The 23,727-nt window shown below is 36.1% G+C and overlaps 2 protein-coding genes across 2 annotated transcripts in view; one reads left to right on the top strand and one right to left on the bottom strand.

Annotated features, from left to right (window-relative positions):
• Nucleotides 1-23,727, bottom strand: part of TFB1M (transcription factor B1, mitochondrial) — a 57,284-nt gene that overhangs the window by 4,342 nt on the left and 29,215 nt on the right. The window contains exons 5-6 of the mRNA XM_020986669.2: nucleotides 23,024-23,143; nucleotides 942-1,069 (exon numbers count right to left, since the gene is read on the bottom strand). Of these exons, the coding sequence (XP_020842328.1) occupies nucleotides 942-1,069; nucleotides 23,024-23,143 (248 nt within the window). The remainder of the gene's footprint in view (nucleotides 1-941; nucleotides 1,070-23,023; nucleotides 23,144-23,727) is intronic.
• On the top strand, nucleotides 5,929-16,320 carry CLDN20 (claudin 20). The gene is made up of 2 exons (XM_020986670.2): nucleotides 5,929-6,083; nucleotides 14,188-16,320. Exon 2 carries the CDS (start codon nucleotides 14,284-14,286, stop codon nucleotides 14,941-14,943), a length of 660 nt encoding a protein of 219 aa, XP_020842329.1. The 5' UTR covers nucleotides 5,929-6,083; nucleotides 14,188-14,283; the 3' UTR covers nucleotides 14,944-16,320.

The following is a 23,727-nucleotide window of genomic DNA, read 5'->3' as shown; positions in this document are numbered from 1 at the left end:
AGAAGCTAGAGGCGCAATGGACAGAGCACCGGCCCTGAAGTCAGGAGGACCTGAGTTCAAATCCGGCCTCAGACCAAACACTTGATACTTATTAGCTGTGTGACCCTGGGCAAGTCACTTAATCCCAACTGCCAAAAAAAAAAGGAAAAAAAAGAAAATGGAAAAACAAATTTAGCTCTGGCTAGCTCAAGGAAATTTTCTCAAGTTTTTTTTCTTAATTTTTTTCTCAAGTTTTATGATGGTAAGATTCAATTCCTTAAATGATCTGCTATTCAAGACTGATACATCACAACTTCTCAGCATCACTGAGGGAGTCATTAAATCTTTGTGTGGTTTTGAACTTTGGACACGTCTGTTATAAGTATGATAGAAATAACCTATAGATGGCACTTAAAATTCAAACTGATGCTTGGAATTCAATTCTCCCGACTTTGATGTACAGTTTTCCTACTTTGCTACAGTAATTGTCGTTGTTGTTGTTGTTGTTTGTCCTTCGTTCTGAAAGACCAATGACATCAGGAAGGTGATGCTGTGATTTGCAAGTGAAATGCAAGAGAGACAGGACTGTGCAAAGCCAGCTTCACTCTCTCCTCCAGAACCATCTTAGGTCCAGTGACAAGATACAGATCAGCATGACTGGAGATGGCCCCCTTAGCATACAGTAGGTGCCTGATAAATGCTTATTGACTGAATGACTGATTGATGGAAACCAGGCCATAGATGTTCGGTTTGGCCTAAAAAAGGCAGTGTAATGTAGGAGAGTGCTAGAATAAGCAGCCAGGAGAGCTGGTCATATGTCTTAGACTGTCTGAAACTGTAGAACATATGTCACTGGCTTAAACTTCAGTTACTTTGCTGTTAGGAACCAATTATAATTTGTTTCTATTGTGCCCACTATCTGTGCTATTAAGCTGTAAAAATACAAAGAAGAAATTTCTTACCCAATCCCATGATGGCAGTATTTCCTTCTGAACTGAAAAGTACTCTGGACAACTTTTTCCACAAGTTTAAATGGCTGATTTATCAGTGGTTGCACCAGAGGAGTGAAATGAACCACTCCCACATCTACCTTAATTGAAAGAAAAAAGAATTGATTTTGAATAATCTTAGGTGAAGAGAGAACAATAACCCTGAGGAAGTTTCTCACTATTGTACCAAATGCCTCTCAAAATGTATTTATTTTCTCAAAAGCACAAAAGATTCATGTGTTAAATTTTAATCTCTGCTAGACTTATAAAATGCTACATTAGCGCTCGAGATGATTCAAACAAACAAGAGCCCAGTACAGCTCTGCCACAAAGAAATTCTCTAGACAAATATTTAATAATTATCTTATTTCAAAATGGCATTTTAACATTTGTGAAAGTTGTCAGATAAGGATACCTAAGCTTTTGAATTAGCAAATAAAATAATAATAAGCAGCTACGGACATTAAGGGCTATGCCTCAAATCTAAAATATGGAGAAGGTTGGGAGTCTGGGAATCACTGCATTCTAAAATCCCAGGAAAGGACTCAATTACATCAATTTAAAGTTTAGGCATTAATGCTGGTTAATTAGCTGGACTGTGCTCAACAATTCAGAATGTGTGATCAAACATTTTTTCTGAGAGCAACCTTCATGGTCCTCAGAGGGCATAAACTACAGGATTCTTCAAAAGATCAGCAGAAAATGGTGTCACAGAAAGAATATTCAATGAGGAAAGTAAGATACTTCAGTTTTAATCTTGGGACCCCCACTTAGTAGTGCTGTGACCTTGGACAAGACACAACTTCTCTTAACCTCAGTTTTCTCACAAGTTAATGGTTGGGCTGGATGATCTTGAAGGAACATTATGTGACCAGGGTAGAGGTGGTATAAATAAGATAGATAAAACCCTATAAAATATATAGCATAAATATTGTCTACACAATTTATAGAAGTTGATTAAAAGTGATTATCCATTGACTTTATAACAACATTAAACCCAAATGTGTGACAAATTTGTCAGCACTAACACTTTTGGTTACAAATAGCTAGATCACACATAGTTACCATAGGTGAGTCATAAGCAGAAATTCTAAATATTCATCTTGAACTTGAATTAATATCTCTAATAGCTAGCACAGTGCCTTGCACATAGTGAGTACTTAATAAATACTTGCTGACTGACTGGTTTTCTAGTTCAGTGCACTCAGCCCTGTGATGCAACAGGCTCAGAGGAAGTAGTGTTCAGAACTAAACAGAAAACACACATTTCAAACTTCAAATCTTAGGTTAAGCCAGCTCATTTAATGACATTCATCAAGCTAACCAATGTATGTACGTATATATAAAGCACTTGTCATGGGCCTACCACTATACTAGGTCATCTAGAGTGGTATTTTACAAGCAGTATCCTAAAGAACCCTGGGTTTAAGTCAAGGGATTTTGCAAAGAAAATGTCATAAAGGTTTGCTCTGTATGTTCAATGAACACAATGTAACAGTCAATTCAGTGAGTTTTCAAAGACTGGATGAGATCACTGAGAGTTGACCTATTACTGATCAAGAATCAATCAATGAATACTCACAATAATTTGTGACAGTACAACTAATTGAAAAGAGGTCTGTCTCAGCAAGGCTCGTGCAACACAGTGTCTAGTCACACTCTTATTGTTTAATTACAAATAATTTTGGCTCATTAACCACTATAGGTAATTGGATAAAATCTTAAGTTAGAGTTGTTCATTGTTCAGTCATTTCAGTTGTGTCCAATTCTTCATAATCCCATTTTGGGTTTTCTTGGCAAAGACAATGGAATGGTTGCCATTTCCTTCTCCAGTTCATTTTACAGATGAAGAAACTGAGGCAAACAGGGTTAAGTGACTTGCCCAGGGTCACACAGCTAAGTAAGTATCTAAAGCTGGATTTGAATTCTGGTCTTCCTGACTCCAGGTCTGGCACCCTTATCCACTGTGCCACCTAACTACATGGGAAAGCGAAAGAATTAAGTACTAAGACTCCAATAACGAAACAAACATACATGAACCTAGCACCAAATTACAAAAGAATGTGGCACAACATCACAGCTATCACAAATCTAGGTTTACCGCTAGTTACCCTGAGGCAGAGTGTCTTAGATTATTACATTATTAAAAATAGCTTGCTTTGTTGTTCCAGCAAAATCATCAAATTATTTACAAATCATACAGTGAATTTTAAAATAATTAAATTTTAGGCAAAAATATGACCTGAAGTAATTTCATGTTCTCTTTTATTGGCTTAGATAATTAAGAAAAACATGAAAACATTAATACCTTTTAAGGTCAGCTATGGCATCCAGTGTATTTTACATGTAGGTGGCACTTGATTGTTGAATGCAATAATATTTGCAATTATAAAACAATTACTGATAGTAATAAGACCCATCTTACTGGATAATTTATAATGTAGTTATGGGCAGACTCAATCAGCGAGTATTTCTTAAGCAAGCTAAAATAAGTAAAAAAAAATTTTACCTTATGTTCTTTAATATCATTAATAGCATATTTTAAAAAAATGATTGAAACAGTTTATCTAAAGCATTTTGCCAAACTTTTGCTTAAAGTAAAGCACTGCATCACTGCAAAGCTGTTTGAGAACTACTCTGAGACACAAAAGAATTGTAAGGTAAACATGAGACATTATGTAATGAAGTGCTGAACTGCATTAGTGATATTTTCGCTGAAGTAAAATCCCTCCAATTTAACTAACTTACTACTGCCCAACTTGAATGAATGTTCTCTTCAAGTCAGACTCTTTTTACAGTCATTCCCCCTCCCACTCCCGTATACTCTATATTTATTACTTTGCCATTCTGTTCAGTTTGAGGGAAAGAAATAAACTAGTATCTTTTAATGAAAAATAAAGACTGGACTTTCAAACTCTTCCTCAGAAGGGATCCTTCTTATTCCAGGCCAGAAACAGAAAATATTAAGAAAAAATTGTTACAGTCCTTTCTGCCCAGCTGGTAGAGCTGCCTGTGCCCACGATTATGTACTACCATTAGGATATAGTTACCATGGTCACCTTCCACCACAGGACTCAACTTCTATGGCAGCGATTTTCCCTCAAATACTAAATGATATAATAAGCTTATCTATCCAGCTCTAGCATGTTTTCCCTTGCTCTCCAATTTGTGATCTTAAGGTGGAAGGGCATGCCCTTCTCTACTGCTGAATCCTATTTACACACACACACACACACACCCCCACACACACACACACACACCCACACCCACACCCACACACACACCCACACACACACCCTGTTTTAAAACAGTTATACTAGTGGCTTCCACATAGAAAGTTATCAGCACAGATGCTCCTAGGATCATCTTTCAATTAATGATTGCTGCAAAGAGGCAAATTGAGGCTTGAACTGAAGAAAACCTTTCTGATAATTAGGGCTGCCCCAAAGTGTAAGAAGGATATTACATTTTGCCTCCTTTGTGCCTAGGGAGGTGATGATTTCCCCAGGATGACCACTTGTAGGGCACGCTGGAAAGGGGATTCTTGCTTAGGAAGGATATCAGGTGGTCTGAATTGCCTCAAGAGTTATCTTCCATCACCAAGGTTCTGTGTTTCTGTGACTAATACAAAAATGACTCTTGCTAAGACTGTGAAATACACAAAATAAGTTAAAGCTCTGGATGATGGACACTCAACTTCAACATTTTCTATTTTGGGAAAGTGGCTAACCTGTAGCAGTCTGAAGTACAAGAAAACTGCTTACTATATGTGATAAAAGAGAAGAATCTTTTTACACCTACAAGTTTATGTAAGAGTGAAATTCTCATTCATTTCCATTAGTCTTTTAACCACCTAACTGCTATTAGTAACCATAAAGCTACCCAATATTACAAAAGCAAGCAAGTGTTTTCTGGTGTTGTACAATAGCTATAAATTTCAGTGTGAAAAACAGAGGCTAAAATAAAAAATTTAATGGAACTGTCAACTGTTACACTTTCTCAGGTGGGAATATGTACAAACTATTTTTCTTGCCTATCTCAGGACCCCAGTATGTGAGACAGTGTTTCGAGAAGAACCATGAGGTGATAAACAGACAAAAATAAAATCTCTATGTCCCTTAGGGTGAAACAAGCTAAAACCAGTGCTCTCTGCAAATACAGCATCATAGTTTCCTTTGGATAGTATTAACATTTCATAATAAGGGAAACGGAATCAAGAATGGCACGTAACATATGCATGTATTTGTCTACTATGACCTTCAGACAAACAAATAAACAGCCTACAATTTATGTCCTGGTTAGGCAAAACAAGTCTAGTTCTCCGGGATCTCTCCTTTAGGTATCAGAGTAGAATAAATGAAGCTCTAAATATTTTCTGTAGAATCTAGTTTACTAAGACTATACTGGAGAAAACATTTCCCATGTTGACTCAAGGGAAAAAAAAAATTAAACCATAGACATAATAATTCAAAGTAGTTAGGAAACACTGAAGGCACTTTTTTTCTGAGGGCTATTGACCAGATTTAGAGATCTGAATTTCCCAGAACCAAAATCACAAGGCACTTTTAGCAATAATCGGATCAAAAATGTCTACAGAATTCTCTTTATCTATTTGAAAGAAATTATGGACTCAATTTGAGCACTTGTATTAACTGCTTAGGAAAAAAAATCAGTAACAAATTATAAGTGTATAGTTAAAGCATAACATTAAAATCAAATCAACGTTGTAAGTTATCTAAATAGCCTCTGCTCAATGAATAGTGGCACAGAGGCATTTCAGATTTTCAGGTTCCAACAAATCATGTTATAACAGTAACTCCCTCCTTCCTCCCTGCCTCCCCTTTCCTAATTCTCCCACAGCTCAGAAAATGAGCTAGAGAACCCGGTATTTATCTTCCAGCATGATCAGCAGTTTTTACTTCTCAATTTGATATGCTATTCTTTATTTGCTACACAGTGAGCTAACTTGTTAGAGAGCTTTATCACCAATTCAAAACACTTTGGAAAATCGAGCTTTGTTCAGTTGACTTTCCTTCTTTGTTCCTAACGGGGCCCAGTTCCTCTGTGGAAGATTGATGAGAGTACAATCAAGGTCTCGAAGTATATCCACAACAGGTATGGGAAATTTACAAACCACTGACAATATGACAGATTTTGAATCATGTTTTAGAAGCCAGTTTTTAACTCACGTAAGAAACTGGGAGTTGAATTTAAATGAAGTCTATTTTCAACCTTCTCTTGGCAAAAATATCCTCATGTACATTTAAAATTCATAGGTTCTGTCATGTAAGCATTTTGTTGTAGGACCTCAAAGTAGCTCTCTATTCGAAACCAAAGGGATCTCTGGCTTTTGCTTACTAATACAGTATTTCTCCACACCACCACCACCATTAAAAACAAAGCATGTCTTTATTCTCTAGTTGACAGAAATTTAAAGGAAAAGGCTGTTGTACTGCCTAAGACAGAAAAAATGCTCATAAAATGTAACTAAAATGCTAGAGTGCTTTTTACATAAAGAATACTGAACTGCATATAAGAAGGAAAAGGTCTCTTCATCGAGTCTGTTTACATTGAGGAAAGTGCTTGAAACCTGGAATTCTACAAGTAAGTGCTATGCTAATCACATGCAATCAATAGGGTTTGATTACATTTGTAATATTAGTTTGGTCTGTACTGTTGATGCTGGTTTTCCTAGGCCTGTAATTTGTACAGCACGGACCAGTTAATTATGATGAACAATCCGTCTGAAAATGTAAGCATGCTGAGAAATTTTTAAAACTGAGTAATGCAAGAGACTATATCAAAACTTAGGCTACAATCTGGAAAGTGAGTATGGTCAGATCAACAGAAAAGAGTAAAGGGCTTTTAATCTAGTTCCTTAATCAAAGCTAAAAACTACCCTGTGAGGAAGAGATAACAGAAATGCCCTCTAGAAATTTCCATAAGAATTCCACAAAGGTATAAATGTGTAGTGAATGGAGTAGAGTTTGGAATGCTGAAAAGCAAATCATCAAAATCTAGTTCTTGAAAATATTCATCACAAATGAATTGTAAAGGGATTTAGTAATTTTTACCTACTTCCATTCAACTTTAGTTTCAGCTAGAAAAGGAGTATAGATAACACAAAAATGAGCCATGGCAGGGCAAACCCTAAACATAAACCTACTTAACTTTAGCTAAGTCTGGGTCTGAACATTAAAATCCTATAATTTGAGAAAAAAAAAAGCTTTCCTGAGCATTATAAATTATCAGACCTAGAGGGAGAGACATTAGTGATGGATGCTAGCCAAACTATCAGACTACAGCAGTGCAGCTTGGTTATTAATGGTTTCAGTTTATTGCAATCAGATGAGGAAAAAAACCCTACTACATAATCTATTCTAGACTACTTTCAAAGTCATTCTAAAATATCACATGGTCTGTACTTGTACTGGTATTTCCCAAAGGGATTTCAAGGATCCCTAGGGTCATCAAAAGTATATATGGCCAAGGTAGTTTCTCTTAGTACTAGAGTATTTGTGCTTTTCATAACGTCTATGCTTTTAAGATTAGTAAAAATTGCTTATGATGATTAATAAAAACAAGCCATCATCTGTTAAGTGAGTCATTCAAAGAGCCATTCATTGAATTATTAGTTTGTTTCCTATCTATGGTAGTAAAGTGTGGATCACATACGAGGAAAATGGTGGAATATTTACTCTTGAGAAGTGGCATATGGCTTTCTAGAAGCTTAAGAACCACTATCTGAAGTACACACAAGTAGAAAATACTACTAGGAAGCAGGCATAATTAGTGTAACAGGAGCAAAATGTACTATGAAGTCAGGATTAAGAAAATGCATTGTACAGTAGAAAAATCTGCAGGTCAAAAGATCAATGTTTTGCCATTCCCTAGATTTGTAATCTTGGGCAAATTACTTAAACTCTATTGGCCTCTGATTACTGCCTGGAAAATGGAGGAGCTGGATTAGATATTGAGTTCTTAAACTTTTTTTGTATCATGGACCATCTGATAGTCTGGTAAAACCCAAGGACCCCTCAGTATAATCTTTGCAAACGCATAAAATTATGCAATAAATGTGACAAAACACATAACATTAAAAAGGAACCCAATCAGAGTGAAATACAGTTGTCAAAATTAAACAACAACAACAGCTACACAAGTTCATGAGTCTCAGATTAAGAATTCCTGGGCTTAAAGATTTTGAAGGTTTCTTTTAGCCATAAGTGAAAGAAATAAAACAGGCCAAAAGTCAGCATAATCAATTATAAATGGAATTAAGTAAATAATTATAAATGGAATTAAGTACAGAACTACCAAAATTCTTTAAAATAGCTTTATTTGAGAAATGTAAAACTATACTATCTAAATGCCACCCAGTATCAGAGGAGCACAAAAATCACATTAGAGATTTCAATACAATATAGCAAAAATCTGAGATTAGAACTTATTAACTGATTTATATAGTGGTACTTCATAAATATGACTTGACTAAATGAAGGATTTTTTTTCTCTTTATAAATAAATCCTACAAATTTGGGTTTGATACTTTTGAGGTCTATTTGTATCCAATATAATGAGGTAGGTAATTCCATATTTTCTTTTTTTTAAAGCCAATTTTATTGATATTGTTTGTTTTTATATTACCAAAATTTCCCCTATGCATCAGTTCCCAGAGAGCCATTTCATATAACGATATTTTTTAAAAGAAAAGGAGGTAAAGGAAAAACCCCCCAGCAGAACTGATAAATACATCAAAAATACATACAATAATCCATACCCATTTAACTCCCACACTCCCACCTGCTACCTTTGCAAAGGAATGGAAGGAGGTGGCCTCTCATATCTTTTCTTTGGGGTCATGCTTATTCTTTGCAATTTTATAACATTCATTTTCTGTTTTTTTTTTGTGGTGGCTGCTCTTTTCATTTACATTACTGTAGTCAGTGTAACTTGTTTTCTTGACTCTGCTTACTTCACTTTTCATCAATATATATAATTCTATGCTGTTCATGTCATCATATTTGTTATTTTCTTACAACATGGTAATACTCCATTACATTCATGTAACATAATTAGTTTAATCATTCCCCAAACAATGGCCATCTATTTTGCTTCCAGATCTTTGCTACCACAAAAAGTGCTATAAAAAGTTTTGATGTTTAGGGGGACTTTTTTTTTTAATCATTGACCACTTTGGGTCTAGTAATAAAATCATGGCTCAAAATATACACAGGGCAGCTAGGTGGCGCAGGGGATAGAACGCCTATCCTGGATTCAGGAGGACCTGAGTTCAAATCTGACCTCAGACACATAACACTAGCTGTGTGACCCTGGGAAAGTCACTTAACCCCACTGCCTAGCCCCAAACCCCCCCAAAAAGAAAAAAAGAGTATATATATCTTAATCACTTCTCATAATTACAAATTCCTTTCCAAATGGTTATACTGATTCACAGCTATACCAACACTGCACTAGTGTCCCATAACCCCTTCAACACTTTTTTTCATCCGTCATTTTCCTTGCCAATTTGCTAGGTGTGAGGTAAAACTTCAGGGTTGTTTTGATTTACATCCCTTACTTTTCTTCTCATTTCCTCTGTTTCCTATCTCTTTTTTGAGAGTTTGTTTTGCTTCTGACTAATCATTCCCTTTATCTATCCTTCCTTTTATTACTTCTCCTTTCCCTTATCCACTTTTTCTCCTGTTTCTCCACTGGATTAAATATTTTTCTGGACCCAACTGTGTATGAATGTATATTCTACCCTCCTTCCAGCAGTTCAGATGACAGTGAGGTTCAGTTGCTGTCTACTCCTTGCCCTACCTTATCTCCTTCTCTTGCATAGATTTTTACTTCTGCAACCCAATTAGGTGAAATAACTGTCCCCAATCTTCACTCTTCACTCCAGTCCCACCAATATATCCTCCTTTTTCTCCCTTTTCATTCTTCTGTTAAGATCATCCAAGTATAACAGAACCTTTCCTAGACCATTTAATACTTTTTCTGTGACCCTTGAGGATGACAGAATTCTTCAGGGAGAATTATCTCCTCAGATAAGAATATAAACAGTTTATTCTTGTTTAGTCTCTTTAAGATTGCTCGCTTATGTTTACCTTTTTATGTTTCTCTTGAATTTGGTGTTTCTATGCAATTCTGGTCTTTTTACCAGGAATCCTTGGATGTCCTCTATTTCATTAAAGATTCATTTTTTCCTCCTCTAGGAGTATATTCTCCTTTGTTGCACAGGTTACTCTTGGCTATAAGCCCACATATTTTTACTGCTGGCATATAATATTCTAAGCTCTCTGATTCTTTATGATGGTGGCTGCTAAATCTTATATTATCCTGACTGTGGCTCTTTTGTATTTGAATACTTTCTTTGTGGCTGCTTAGAGTATTTTTTTTTTCTCTGACCTGTGAACTCTGAATTTGGAGCAATTATATTCCTGGGAGATTTCATTTTGTGGATTCTTGGAGAGGAGGTGACTAGTTGGTTCTTTCTATTCCCACTTTGTGGTTCCAAGAGACCCGGACAGGGTTGTTGGTTTTTTTATTTGTTTGTTTGGTTTTGGTTTCTTAAAATATGTTTAGGGGGCAGCTATGTGGTGCAGTGGATAGAACACCAGCCCTGGATTCAGGAGGACCTGAGTTCAAATCTGACCTCAGACACATAACACTAAGTGTGTGACCCTGGGCAAGTCACTTAGCCCCATTGCCTAACCAAAAAAAAAAAAGTTTAGGCTCCCCCCCCACGGCTTTCAGATAGTTCAATGATTCTTATATTATTTCTCTCTGATCTGTTTTACAGGTAATTTATTTTTGCTATGAGATACCTTGTATTTTCTTCTATTTTTAGTCTTTTGACTTGTTTTAGTATTTCCTGGTATCTCATGGAGTCATTAGCTTCTATTTGGTTAATTTTAATTTTAAGAAAGTTGCTTTCTTTGCTAACATGTTGTACCTTTTAACCAAACAGTTAAATCTCTATATTTTTCTTCCATAATACTCATTTCTTTTCTAATGCTATACTCTATTGCTCTCATTTGGTTTTAAAATAATTTTTCATTCTTTAAAAAACAAACCAAAAGGGGCAGCTAGATGACATGGTGGATAGAGCACCAGCCCTAGAGTTAGGAGGACCTGAGTTCAAAACTGGCCTCAGACACTCACTAACCAGCTATGTGACCCTGGGCAAGTCACTTAACCCCCACTGCCCCCCAAATAAAAAAAATTACCCCCCCAAAACCAAAAACAACAACAACAACAACAACAAAATCTCTTCCAGGAATTCTTATTAGGCTTATGCCCAAACTGCGTTTTTATTTGAGGCTTTGCTTGTGTTCTATAGTCATTTTCTTCTAAATCTGTGTTTTGAGCTACACTGTCACCAAAATATCTCTTTAAGGCGAGATTCTGTTTTTGTTTGCTCATTCTTCCAGCCTACTTTCTGACTCTGAACTTTATGTTAGGGATGAGTTCTTCACACTTCTAAGAGGATTACTTGAACTAAGGTTTTGTCTTCTTAGATGCTTCTGCTGCCTTTTGCTAATATTGAACATCATTATCCCAAGATCTCAAGGACAGCTCAGGCCAGGAACAGGCAAAGTGCTATGATCTATGGATCCATGGAGAAGCATGCTCACTACCCTCCTGCTCTAAGCTCTGCAAGTTTCTGACCTAGGTTTGTGTCTGAGAAAGGTACCTTGTCTTGTCCCTGATTGGTCATACTAGCAGACTGTTGCTTGGACTCAGGCACTATCAGACAGCTATAAAGCTCTGAAGGTTCAGAGAGACTGAACTGTGGCCTTCCCTTTGGTCTGGGATTCCAATCCTGGTTATTCCACTTCAGGCTTCAGCCTGAGCTGAAAGCTAGAACTGAGTTCCCGCTCTTCTCCTGGGGTTATTGCCACACCATTTGATTATGAACTCATTCCTTACTCAGTACAAAGTTAGGGCTTATGACTAAGACCACGTACTCCTCTCTGCCACCCTTAGGCACAAGTCCCCTTATTAGCTCCCCTCTATTTGTGACTTAGAACTGAGTAATGAGCAACAGAGCTGCCAAGGGGCACTTGTTTTCTAACCTTGCACTAGTTTAGTACCCCTCTGTTACCTTTTGCTGCCCCAGAACACAACCTGGGGCTTCTTTCAGTCTCTGGGTACTAAAATGCTCTATTCAGCAGCTCTTGGCTAGACCTCCACTCTAATGTCCACAGATCTCTCTGTCTCCCTTTGCTGATCTGGGCTAGAAAAATGACTCATGGTTATTTTTTATTAAATTTCCCAATTAGGATTCAGTCTGGTGCATCTTCTAGAATTTTATGAAAGTGTGGTAGGGGAGCCAGTCTGTACTTCTGTTATTTTGCCATCTTGACTCCCCCAAAAAATCTATTTTAGAAACTTATTTTATTATAGTATAGAGAATAATACTTAAGATAGCAGTGTATATAGATCTCATGCCCATAAATGTTAGTTATGAAATATATGTTATGAATATAAGTAAACAACAGTGGCTTAACTACTTCAGGAGACTTGAGCAGATGTAGTTTAAATGAATAAAGAACTGTGATTTAGAAAAGGGTATCCCATATAAAATAAATTTTATTGATAGTTTTTATTTTTACATGACCTAGATTTCCCAATACAGCCTTCTCCTTCCCAGAGAGCTATTCTTTATAGATAAGAATAAAAAAGGGGAGAAAAACAGTTCAACAAAATGAACCTATACATTGAAAAAACTGACATGGTCTGTAGTGTACCACACCCATAATCTTACACCTTTGCAAAAGGCAGTAGAGAAGAGCCTCATTATATCTCTTCTTTGGGGTCAAACTGGCAATATACTTTCATAACATTCATTTCTTTGTTTTGTGGTTGTTCTTTCCATTTATATTCTTGTAACAATTGTGTACGTTGCTTTCCTGGCTCTGGTTACTTCACTTTGAATCAGTTCATGTAAGTTTTTCCATGCTTCTCTGAATTTATCAATGTCCTTGTTCTTTATAGAACAATAACACTCCATTACATTCACATCCTCTAACTTGTCTAGCCATTGCCTAATCACTGGGCATCTACTTAGTTTCCAATTCTTGGCTACTGCAAAGAGTGCTTCTATACATATTTTGGTGCAGATGAGGCCCATCTTTTCATCACTGACCTCTATGGGTTAAATGCCTAGTAGTGGAATCTCTGTGACAAAAGGTACAGACATTTTAGTCACTTTGTTCTCCTAATTCCATGGTGCATTCTAAAATGGATCAATTCATAGCTCTACCAATAGTGCATTTTTGTGTTTGTCTTTTTCATACTCCCTCCAATATTGGGTACTCCCTCTTTTGTCATCTTTGCCAGTTTGCTAGATATGAGACAGGAACAATTTGGAGAAAGTTTGAAGTAACTCACTGGGAGGCAACCTGGGGTAGTGGATGATAAACTAATCTTAATAGTCAGAATGACCCTGGATCAGGGCCAACCTCTGACAGAAAACAGACATGAGTCTGCTTATGTCACTTAACTTCTCAGTGATCTGGGCAACTTGAAGATTCTTAGCTGCAGAGAAGATGCTGACAGAGGGAGTTTCCTCACTTTGGAGTTCCCTGTACCAATGAAATCACAGTTCTAGCACCCATCCCTTTCCATAAATTAACCCAACCTTCTTTCTCAGTCCCTAATACCTTATCTATAATACCTAACAAAAGGATATAGTTCATTTAACTTGCCTATATAAATGCTAGAACTGTTCATTATTTGTAATGTTAGAAGACTGTCTTTGGGCAGAATCTTTTTACACAGCTGAAAAAACTGACAGACAGCTCCCATAATTAAAAGACAAACATCCACGAGAGTAAATTCAGTTCTTTGATCTAAATGTGATTGTGGCCAAAGATGTTTCAATTTTCTAACAGAATATACATTTTTCCTCTGAGCATAATGGACATATCTTGGGCTTGAAGAAAAGCAAAGGAGGCAGTACTTCCCTGAAGTCCATACCTTGCATACTCCTTCATGTAAGCATGAAAAGGAAGCATCTGAGAGCTACATAATCTCCCTTCTCAGCTCTTTTACAGACAGCTCATTCATTCACTGCAGGGTCACATTCAGATGTGCCTTCAGATAAGCTCCAACTATAAATGTGAGCTTTTTTATTCACTCATTCCTCCTTTCTTTCCATTTCCCTGATTTCCATTACTTATCTCGTCTATTTTCCCCCCTATTGTAGAGTCAGTTACAGTCTTCATTGGAACGGCTACAGTTTATTGGATAGTATCCACCAGAGAGGACTGGGCAGACAAAAGGCGACAGACAGATCAACATTATGGCATCAGCAGGTCTACAGCTCCTTGCTTTTATTCTAGCCTTATCTGGAATTTGTGGCATAATCACAGCCACACTATTGCCAAACTGGAAGGTAAATGCAAACGTGGGATCAAATATCATAACAGCTATTATTCAACTTCAAGGGCTGTGGATGGATTGCACATGGTACAGCACCGGGATGTTCAGCTGCACGCTGAAACACTCGATCCTAGCCCTCCCTGTCCATGTGCAAGCTGCACGGACCACCATGGTACTGGCTTGCATCCTCTCAGCTTTGGGGATTTGCATTTCCACAGTGGGCATGAAATGTACACGTTTAGGAGGGGACAGAGAAACCAAAAGCCGTACTACTTTTGCTGGAGGAGTATGTTTTATTCTCTCAGGTGTATCTGGCTTAATACCCACATCATGGTACATGAAAGAGATCATTTCAAATTTCTGGGACCCAACAATCCCAGAGCACAATAAACATGAACCTGGAGGAGCTATCTACCTTGGATTTATTTCAACAGTACTACTATTTCTTGCAGGTGTGATTTTCTGCACTTCTTGTTTAAAAAGGCATCAAGAAACTAGGCACCATCCTCCCAAGCAGCAGGGTAGCTTAAGCACTCAGCCAGAGAACAATGCAGGCTATAACCTGAAGGATTATGTATAAAGAATTGTGTGCTATATATGGCGAATGAAATGCCAGGAATGTTTATTTTTTTTTACTTTAGATTAAAAACAAATCACAATCATACTCAATTGTCTTCATTAGATGCTATAGTGCATTACTATTAACAAGGTATTTTATATTGCAAGATTTTTTTTAACTGCTGGTTACTTTCACATTTAACACTCAAGGTTTATTTGAAAAAGCATTATAAGGCAATTGGTGGCTAACTGATGTTATAGCTTACTTGTTGAAGTTTAAGTTGGAACTATATGCCAAAATGTATGCTTCTGATGTTTCATTTTGAGTATTCAACAGGACTAAAATTTGGACTAAAGCTCTGTGTCCTGCTTTTAACCAGAAGTAACATCTGTTTTTGCTTTCCAATTCTCTAACACCATGGTAACTCGGTTCTTTTTTTTTAAGCCACAACATATAATTGCATGTCAGGAGCTGAAGAGCTGTCATTGCCATTCAGATATTGCCAAAAATGTCCCTCCCAAGTCCCCACCTGCTGTTCAGTATCTCTGGCCCTCTTTCTCTTTTGCATTTCAAGGGAAATGTTTACATAAGTTTCCAACTGTTTTTAATCTTTCAGCCAAACAGTTTAGGCTCCATCTAAGAGGGAACAAATTGGTAAATGTCATTAGGAAAAAGAAAATACTTAGGACCTTTAACCTACTGAATATAAGCTATATGATACTAATAAATGGGAAAAAATAACATGACTATCCTTCATACGTGTGAGCTCTTTGGGAATTATTCTTTCATTTATTTCCAATCATTTAGATTTTCTACCTCCTTCATGTAATCTTAGGTAAACTGTCATCTACGTATGACAAATGCTTATTTTCAAATTCTTTGCCCCTTTATTTCCAGGCCTGATTTAAGTATACAAGGTCACTATTTTCTTTTAAATGGATAAACTACTTCTAACTAAAGTGAAGGTGTTTTGAATAAAAGAAAGCATCATATGACTATTTTGTTTTGGTCCAAATCTATAATGGTGTAGGGAACTCCTGATAAGACTCCGTCTGTCAAAGCTAATTACCAGCTGCTGTGCAACTTATAAAAATCTCTCAAAAGATTGGCATGAAGGCACTGCCAGGTTAAGTGATGTATCTGTGGTTGTACTGCCAGAATGCATCACAGGCTGGCCTTGACTCCCAGTCCTCCTATCACTGCGATGCTTTTGTCTCTGATGAATCTAAGGTTACCAAATATAAAACTTTAATCTGGAAGAGAAAAAAATCTGATTTGCATATGTCTGTTTCGGTAGAAAGGAAACAGGACAACCTTGATTTGGGAGTATTCAATAAAGCTGATATATTTAAGTCAATTTTATAGTCCAGTAATATAACTTTCCAATTATTTTAAAGTGCTACAGAAATATTTGTTGCTGTTACTCATTAATGTATATTCATTAGTTTATAACATAAGATGATAAATTACATCTTATGTATAGTAATATGTAATAGAGTAATGTCATTGGAAATAGTAACTTATATGTTGATAATAAAAAATAGGATTTTTATTTTATCACATAGGGGAAACAAAATAATTTTCAAAACTATTTTACTGTGCATATTAAAGAATATCATCATCAGCATAGTGAAATTTTAAAGAAAATAACTAAAGTGAAGAAAAATTATTTCACACAAAAAAATCACAGATGGTCCTATAGCTGTTTAAAATGTTTTGTTTAATTGTTCATGGTTGTCATTTTCTAAATGAGCAAATGAATCTAAAGAAATGCTGTCTGACAAAAAACCTTTAATATGATACTTTACATTTTAACTGGAGTAATTTTGCTTTGATATCCATGACGTTCTCTTACTTTGTTTAAATGTGGTTGGATTTACATTGATCAATTCTCAAATGCACTAACAGAAAGGAAAAATGTTTTATATAATCAATCAAATTAGATTTGGAATATTCTTCAGTCTTCATTTTAACATATTCTCATATTTAGTATGGGCAGGTCTAATGTTTTAGAAATTCAATCAAGGAAGCAAGTATTTATTAAGAACTTATTCTGTACTAGGCAATTTGCTAAGTTCTGGGGTTACAAAGAAAAATTAAAAACTGTCTCTGCCCTCAAGGAGCTTTCATTCTAACTGGAAAGACAAGTAAATAGATAAATGTAAGATACATTTAAACTAGACACAAGGTAAATAGAAGGAAAGATACTGGCACCTTGGGGAACAAACATACCAATGATGAAACACTGTAAAGTCTGAACTCAAAATAAGGCAAGAACTGAAAATTTGTAAAACTCTGTCCTGTACCTGTTCTTTGTTAGGGGAAGAACATAATCACTCACACTGCAAAATACCAACCTAGGAAAAACTGACTTCTCTCTTTAATATGTAAATAAGTACAAAGGAAATTTAGGAGAACTCATTCATACAGAAGTACTTATTTGTTTTGATCTATTTAAATTAACTGTTACAATTTCTGGAACAGCTTTTGAATTTTATTCTTTCCTATGGACAGTAATAATTTGTATTTTAGCTTTAAAGGTTTTTCTTACAGCTTCTGCTGGGTTGCACACAGTGTGAAGGCATGAGTAAAACAAGATAATTCTAATTACAAATTAAGTAGTAAAGGGGCAGCTAGGTGATGTAGTGGATAGGGCACAGGCCCTGGAGTCAGGAGGACCCGAGTTCAACTCCGACACTTAATAGCTATGTGATCCTGGGCAATGCGATCCTGGGCTATGTAATCACTTAACCCAGACTGCCTCTCCCCCCTGCCCCAACTCCTGCAAGTAAGCAAAAAAGGTATTAATATTAGTGTAAAATTGAAAACAAGGTCTGCTAAGAATAAGTCAAAATAAATAACCACTTCAGATCAGGAGGATCTTACTATCATTACAAAGAGTGAAAATACTATCCACTGGAAGTATGTGTTTCTTTATTTTCACAGGGAACCAAAAGTTAAGCTTTAAGGAAGAACACTCTTCGTACATAGGCTTACAGGTTTATAGCTGGACAAGGGACCTTAAAGTTCATTCTAATAAATAAAACTGCTGCTCAGGGTGGTGAATAGAATGATGCTAACTTACAACAGTGAGAGGACAAAATTCCTCAATTCTTTTTTGTTTCCATTTTTCTTTGCTTTTGGATTGAAAAACAGAACAATGATAGCTAATAGGGAACTGATACCCAATATGAATAAGGTGATATTAAGAGAACATTCAGTTGCCCTAAATAAAATCAAGATACCTGGCCATCAGGAATTATATATTCAGGAACTGAAAGAATAGGCAGATGTGACTGCCACTGACAAAAATATCTGAAAGACGGTGGAGAATGAAATATATACACATGACTGGAGATGGGCAAATGTTCTCAGTTTTCAAAAAGGGAAGAGAAGAGAGTCTGCAAACAGTAAGCTTAAATTTGATTCCTGGTAAAATCCTAGATTATTATTAAAAAAAGATGTAGTGAACATGAAAGCAATGATTACAAACAGCAGCACTGTTTCATTAAGAATAGGTCTAGAGGCAGCTAGGTGGTGCAGTGGATAGAGCACCAGCCCTGGAGTCAGGAGACCTGAGTTCAAAATCAGCCTCAGACACACAACACTTACTAGCTGTGTATCCCTGGGCAAGTCACTTAACCCCACTGCTTAGCCAAAAAAAAAAGGAAAAGGAAAAGAAAAAGAATAGGTCTAGTCAAACTAGCTTTGTTTCCTTTTTAAAAACAGTGTTACTAAACTGGTAAAGGAAATGTTGTAGATAATTTATCTAAATTTTCATGAACCATCTGATAGTCTCTCATGCTATTCTGGTAGAAAAGATGTACAAATGCAGGCTAGATGATAGTATAATTAGATGGATTCAGAACAGGCAAATGACTGGATATAAAGAACAGACATCAATAGTTAAGATTCCAACTTGAAAAGAGGTCTCCAATGGAATGCTTGGCATTGTGATGTTTTTCATTCTTAACAATGACTTGAATAATAGCATAGATGGCACATTTATTAAATTTATATACAGCAAGTTAACACTCTGGATACCAGTATCAAAATCCAAGACAGGCTAGGACACTGGGCTGAAAGTAACAAAATGAAATTTAATAGGGACAGATATAATGTTTTACACTTGTGTTCAAAGAAAATGACTTTATAAGTATAAGATGAGAGAGGTATGCTTAGATACTTACATACCTGAAAAAAATAATCTAAGGATTTTAGTGGCCCACAGGCTTAATGAGTCAACAGTGTAATATGGCATCCAAAAACATTTAACGTAATTTTGGACTGCATTTACAGAGGTATTGTTGTTGCTGTTCAGCTGTTTTCAGTCGTGTCCTATTCTTCATGATCCCATTTAGGATTTTTTTTTTGGCTAGGCAATGGGGTTAAGTGACTTCCCCAAGGTCACACAGCTAGTAAGTGTTATGTGTCTGAGGCCAGATTTGAACTCAGGTCCTCCTGAATCCAGGACTGGTACTCTATCCACTGTGCCACCTAGCTGCCCCAATTTGGGATTTTCTTGGCAAAGATACTGAAAAGGTTTGTCATTTCCCTCTCCAGCTCATTTTACAGATGGGGAAACTGAGGCAAATGAGGTTGAGTGACTTGCCCAGGGTCACACAGCTGGTAAGCATCTGAGACCAGATTTGAACTCAAGAAGTTGAATCTTCCTGACTCCAGACCCAGCACTTTACCCATGTGCCACCCGGGTGTTCACCTTACTAAGGTGTTAAGAAAGAGTTCCATTACACTCTGTCACGGTCAAAAGACATGTCAGGTATTGTGTTCATTTCAGGGTACCATAGTTAAGGATGGGTACTGATAAGCCAAAGAGCATTTATAGGAGGGCAACCAGGATGGTGAAAAGCTTTGAGCCCATATCAAATGAAAATCCTGAGAACAACACAATAGTTATTTCAAGGGATATTATATAAAATAAGGAATAAAGTTACTCTGTTTGGCCCCAGAAGGAAGTACTGTAAACAAAGGATGGAGTTTGTACAAAGGTAATTTTAGGCTCAATGTTAGGAAAAGCTTCCTAACAATTAGGGCCTTCCAAAAGTGGAATGAGCTGCCTCAGGAGGTAATGGGCTCTGCCTTGTCAGAAGTCTTCAGACAGAAGGCTGGATGATCACTTGCTGGGTATGCTGCAGTGGATAATTCTTTTTTTGGGAACTGTTGACTAAGTGTATCCTAAGGTCCCTTCCAACTCTAAAATTCTGTGATTCCTAATTTTTAAACATGCAGGAGTTATTAAAGCTGCTTCACCCACTGACATATTTTACATAAGCAAAAATTAAAATGTAATCTTTTAAATTATCCATAAGTACTCTCAACAGATTGCTTAAATGAAGAGTACTAACCTGTTCTGTAATTATATTTAATTAAGGATCTGTATTAATATTCTACAGAAAACAAAAAGAGAAAGGGTAACTTTATAAGTAACTACAGGAATCTTAACCATAAGAAAATGGTAAAAAAGGCTTTTAAATAGGATTGATGTTATTTGTTTAAGACATGAACACTTTATATTTGTCAAAACTTTAAAATGTTTTACTAAAAGCAAATTTAATATTCTCAATAGGTAAACTATGACTTAGATAACGAACTTTATAGGCTCCTCCATTATCTATATTTCAACTGTATCATTAAATAGCACTCTATACACATAACATATGTACATATATCTTAAGGAACTTAAAATCTTGATGAGTAGAGAAGATATTAATACACAAATAAAATGTTTAAATAGAAACACAAAGAAGAATATGGCTACAGGTGTGCCTGTAAAAGAGGAAAGCAATTACCAATTGAAACACATGTAATATATAACTACATGTAAAAACATGCATTTTAAATCAATTGAACTGAAGAAGTCTTTATTAAGTACTATTATGTAGCATTTAGCAAAGTGCCTGCCAAAAAGCAGGGATTTAATAAATGCTTACTTGCTATGTATGAGGCACTTAGTTTATGAAGAAATAATGAAATAGCCATCAATGTGATTAAAAAAAGAAAATATATAATTGCTTCCCAAAAGACATTTTTTCAAGATTACAATTTATCTCCCAAGAGATGAAATGTAAAATTAACTATGGGACTGATAAAATTCAATTTAATAACAAGTCTGACATTTTCTGAATACCTCCAAAAATTCTGAACTGAGGCATTTTATTCTGACACCTATCCTAAGGAATTCTTGGCCAAATTTAAATATTAACATAGACTTTGGCTAATATAATTTACTACAACAATAAACTAGTTATGTGTGCTATTGAAAATAGCATACAATAAAATTAACACTATGCCTTATCTGAATAAAACTAAAATTCAGTACACAGTAGCAATAGCTTCCTCTGATGATAATGACCCCCCCCCCCAAAATGAATATTCCCATTTTAAAGTTATAAAAGTATCATCATTAAGTGGAAAGAGTACTGAACTAGTGGGGCCAAGTCTTGGCTCTGCCATATTTTAGCTGCATGACCTTGAGAAAGTGACTTAACCTAAGTCTAACTTTCTTACCTATAAAATGAAATGGATAATTATTGTTCTACCCATCTCTCATAGAAATAGCATGGTCTAGTGAAGAGAGACTCAGCTTCAAGCCAGGAAGATTTAGGCTCAACTCTCACAACTGATACATACTGGCTATTGAACCTTGGGCAAGTTGCAACTTCTCAGTGTTCACAGCAACTCTTTTAGACTTTAAGTTGCAGGAAAGTGATTACCTGCACTATCCTAATGAAATCACACGTCTAGTCTTTAACCCAACACACATTGTAAAGAGTGCAAATAAGCAGTTAGTAAGCAAAATGCAAGGCATTATTCTGAAAAGTGCTTTGTAAACTATAAACACCACATAAACGTCAGCTATGATTATTATAATCATTAGTTACAGCAGAGGTGTCTGTGGCTCAGGAAACTCCTGAGTAGGGCACAAACTAGATTAAAATGTAATTGGGAAATGTTTAAGAAAATAAATAAAAAAAAATACAACAGAGAGTGTTAATTTGTGGTTTTCTAAGTCAGTATGCGGCCCTCAGGGATCTATTTCTATTTTGGAGTTCAACAACACTAAGTTACAGCTTCTAAACAGGCCACAAATAATACATTGGGGCCGATTATCAATCTAATCCATTATTTTGATGGAGCCTGTCTATAGGGGGAATCCCTCCAATGATGCAGGTCACAAACCACATGTTCTCACTCTTCTGGTCCAGATCTCTTCATAATACCTATGCAGACAACCTAGTAAATGTGCTGGAGGTCTTCCTCTATTTGATGACTTCAGGAGTATGAAGGTAGCATTTAAACTGTCTTTTAGTTGCCACGCTCATTAGATGACCAGCACACAAGTGCTACATAGACACTTGGATCCTCTCTCTTTTATAGTTTCAAATTACTATGGGTATTTATACTGCTTGTAAGCCATCAAGTGTGAGTTACAAATAACTTGGAATCACCCAGAGATGTAAAAAATGAGAATGAAGAGAAATTCAATTGTAAGAAAACCTAGCATTAAAAGTCAGTGACATGTGGTGGCAGCATGGAATAGCAACTTTGCTAGACTTTACATTTCAGAGCTCTATGTGTGAATGAGACATTTCCGGGCCTTTCATATTAAATGTTTTATAGCAGCTCACCGAGCAGTGAACAAGCCATTTGGTCCTCATGGACACAGGTATTTTATTTCTTTTGCTGAGAATTGTTGTGTCTAGAACTTAGCACTTCCAAATCTATAAATACCAGCATTCAGAATCTAAAAGCTAACATCCAACCATACACAAGTTACTCTCAGAATGAGATCTCCTAAAAAACAAACTAAGTTGATTTGTTGAAATGAGTATCTGCTTAATAAAGCTTTATCTGGAAGACTACTGAAAAAAATCAACATGACATACTTTTGCTTGAGGAAAAATATATCCCAGTCATGACAATGATCAAGTGAAATTCTTACATATGTTATGGTTCTTATTTTTTAAAAAGAAAATAAAACTGAAGAAACTGGTCTGCATGCTCGTGTAAGTTGGGTTCTATGGGCAGATTTCCTGAGCTGAACTCTCTCTGTTAACAATAACTACAATCAAAGACTTACCTCTGGTTTGGGAACAAAAGCTCGGCCTGGAATTGTAAAGGAATGCTGAACCTTGCAGAGATGCTGGGCCATGATGGAAAGGCGACTTCGTTGTTTGCTTCCTGTACTGGCAGTCAGTCTCTAAGAAAAAAAGTGACTGCCATGTTAGTACAAAATTAAATAAATCAGACAAAACAGAATAAAAACTTGATTATTTATGTATACTTCGTGGAAAATTGGTGGCCACTTTGACAAAATAAAGTAGTTGCTTTTTAATAAGAGTTAGCATTTATGTAGTGCTTTAAGGTTTGAAAAATCACTTTACAAACAGGACTTCATTTTATCCTCACAACCACCCTGGGAATGGTGGGAATAAGTATTATTATGATCTACCTTTTACATGGAAAACTGAAGTAGAAGAGATTGTGATTTGCTCAAAATCACATAGCTAGTATGTGTCTGAGACTGGATTTGAACTCAGGTCTGTCTATCAGACTCCAGGTCCAGTGCGCTACCTAGAGGTCCAAATGTTTGATGAGTGATTATACTTCTGACAATGATGACTTATCTTCTTCTAATAATAGTCTCTCTCCCTTGGCTTCTGTAAAACTAATCTTTTTTGGTTTTCCTCCTACCTCTCCAATCATTCTTTCTTAGGCTCCTTTGCTACATTCTCATCCACCTCATACTCACTAACTAAGGCTCTGTCCTGGACCATTTCCTTT

The sequence above is a fragment of the Phascolarctos cinereus genome, unplaced genomic scaffold, assembly GCF_003287225.1.
Source record: "Phascolarctos cinereus isolate Bilbo 61053 unplaced genomic scaffold, phaCin_HiC Scaffold_5;HRSCAF=322, whole genome shotgun sequence".
In the NCBI taxonomy this organism is placed as follows: domain Eukaryota; kingdom Metazoa; phylum Chordata; class Mammalia; order Diprotodontia; family Phascolarctidae; genus Phascolarctos; species Phascolarctos cinereus.
The sequence above is the reverse complement of the archived record's forward strand: the minus strand, read 5'-3'. Positions and strand labels throughout refer to the sequence as shown.

Coding starts and splice junctions, on each gene's coding strand:
- CLDN20 (XM_020986670.2), top strand. CDS start 14,284: ATGGCATCAGCAGGTCTACAGCTCCTTGCTTTTATTCTAGCCTTATCT.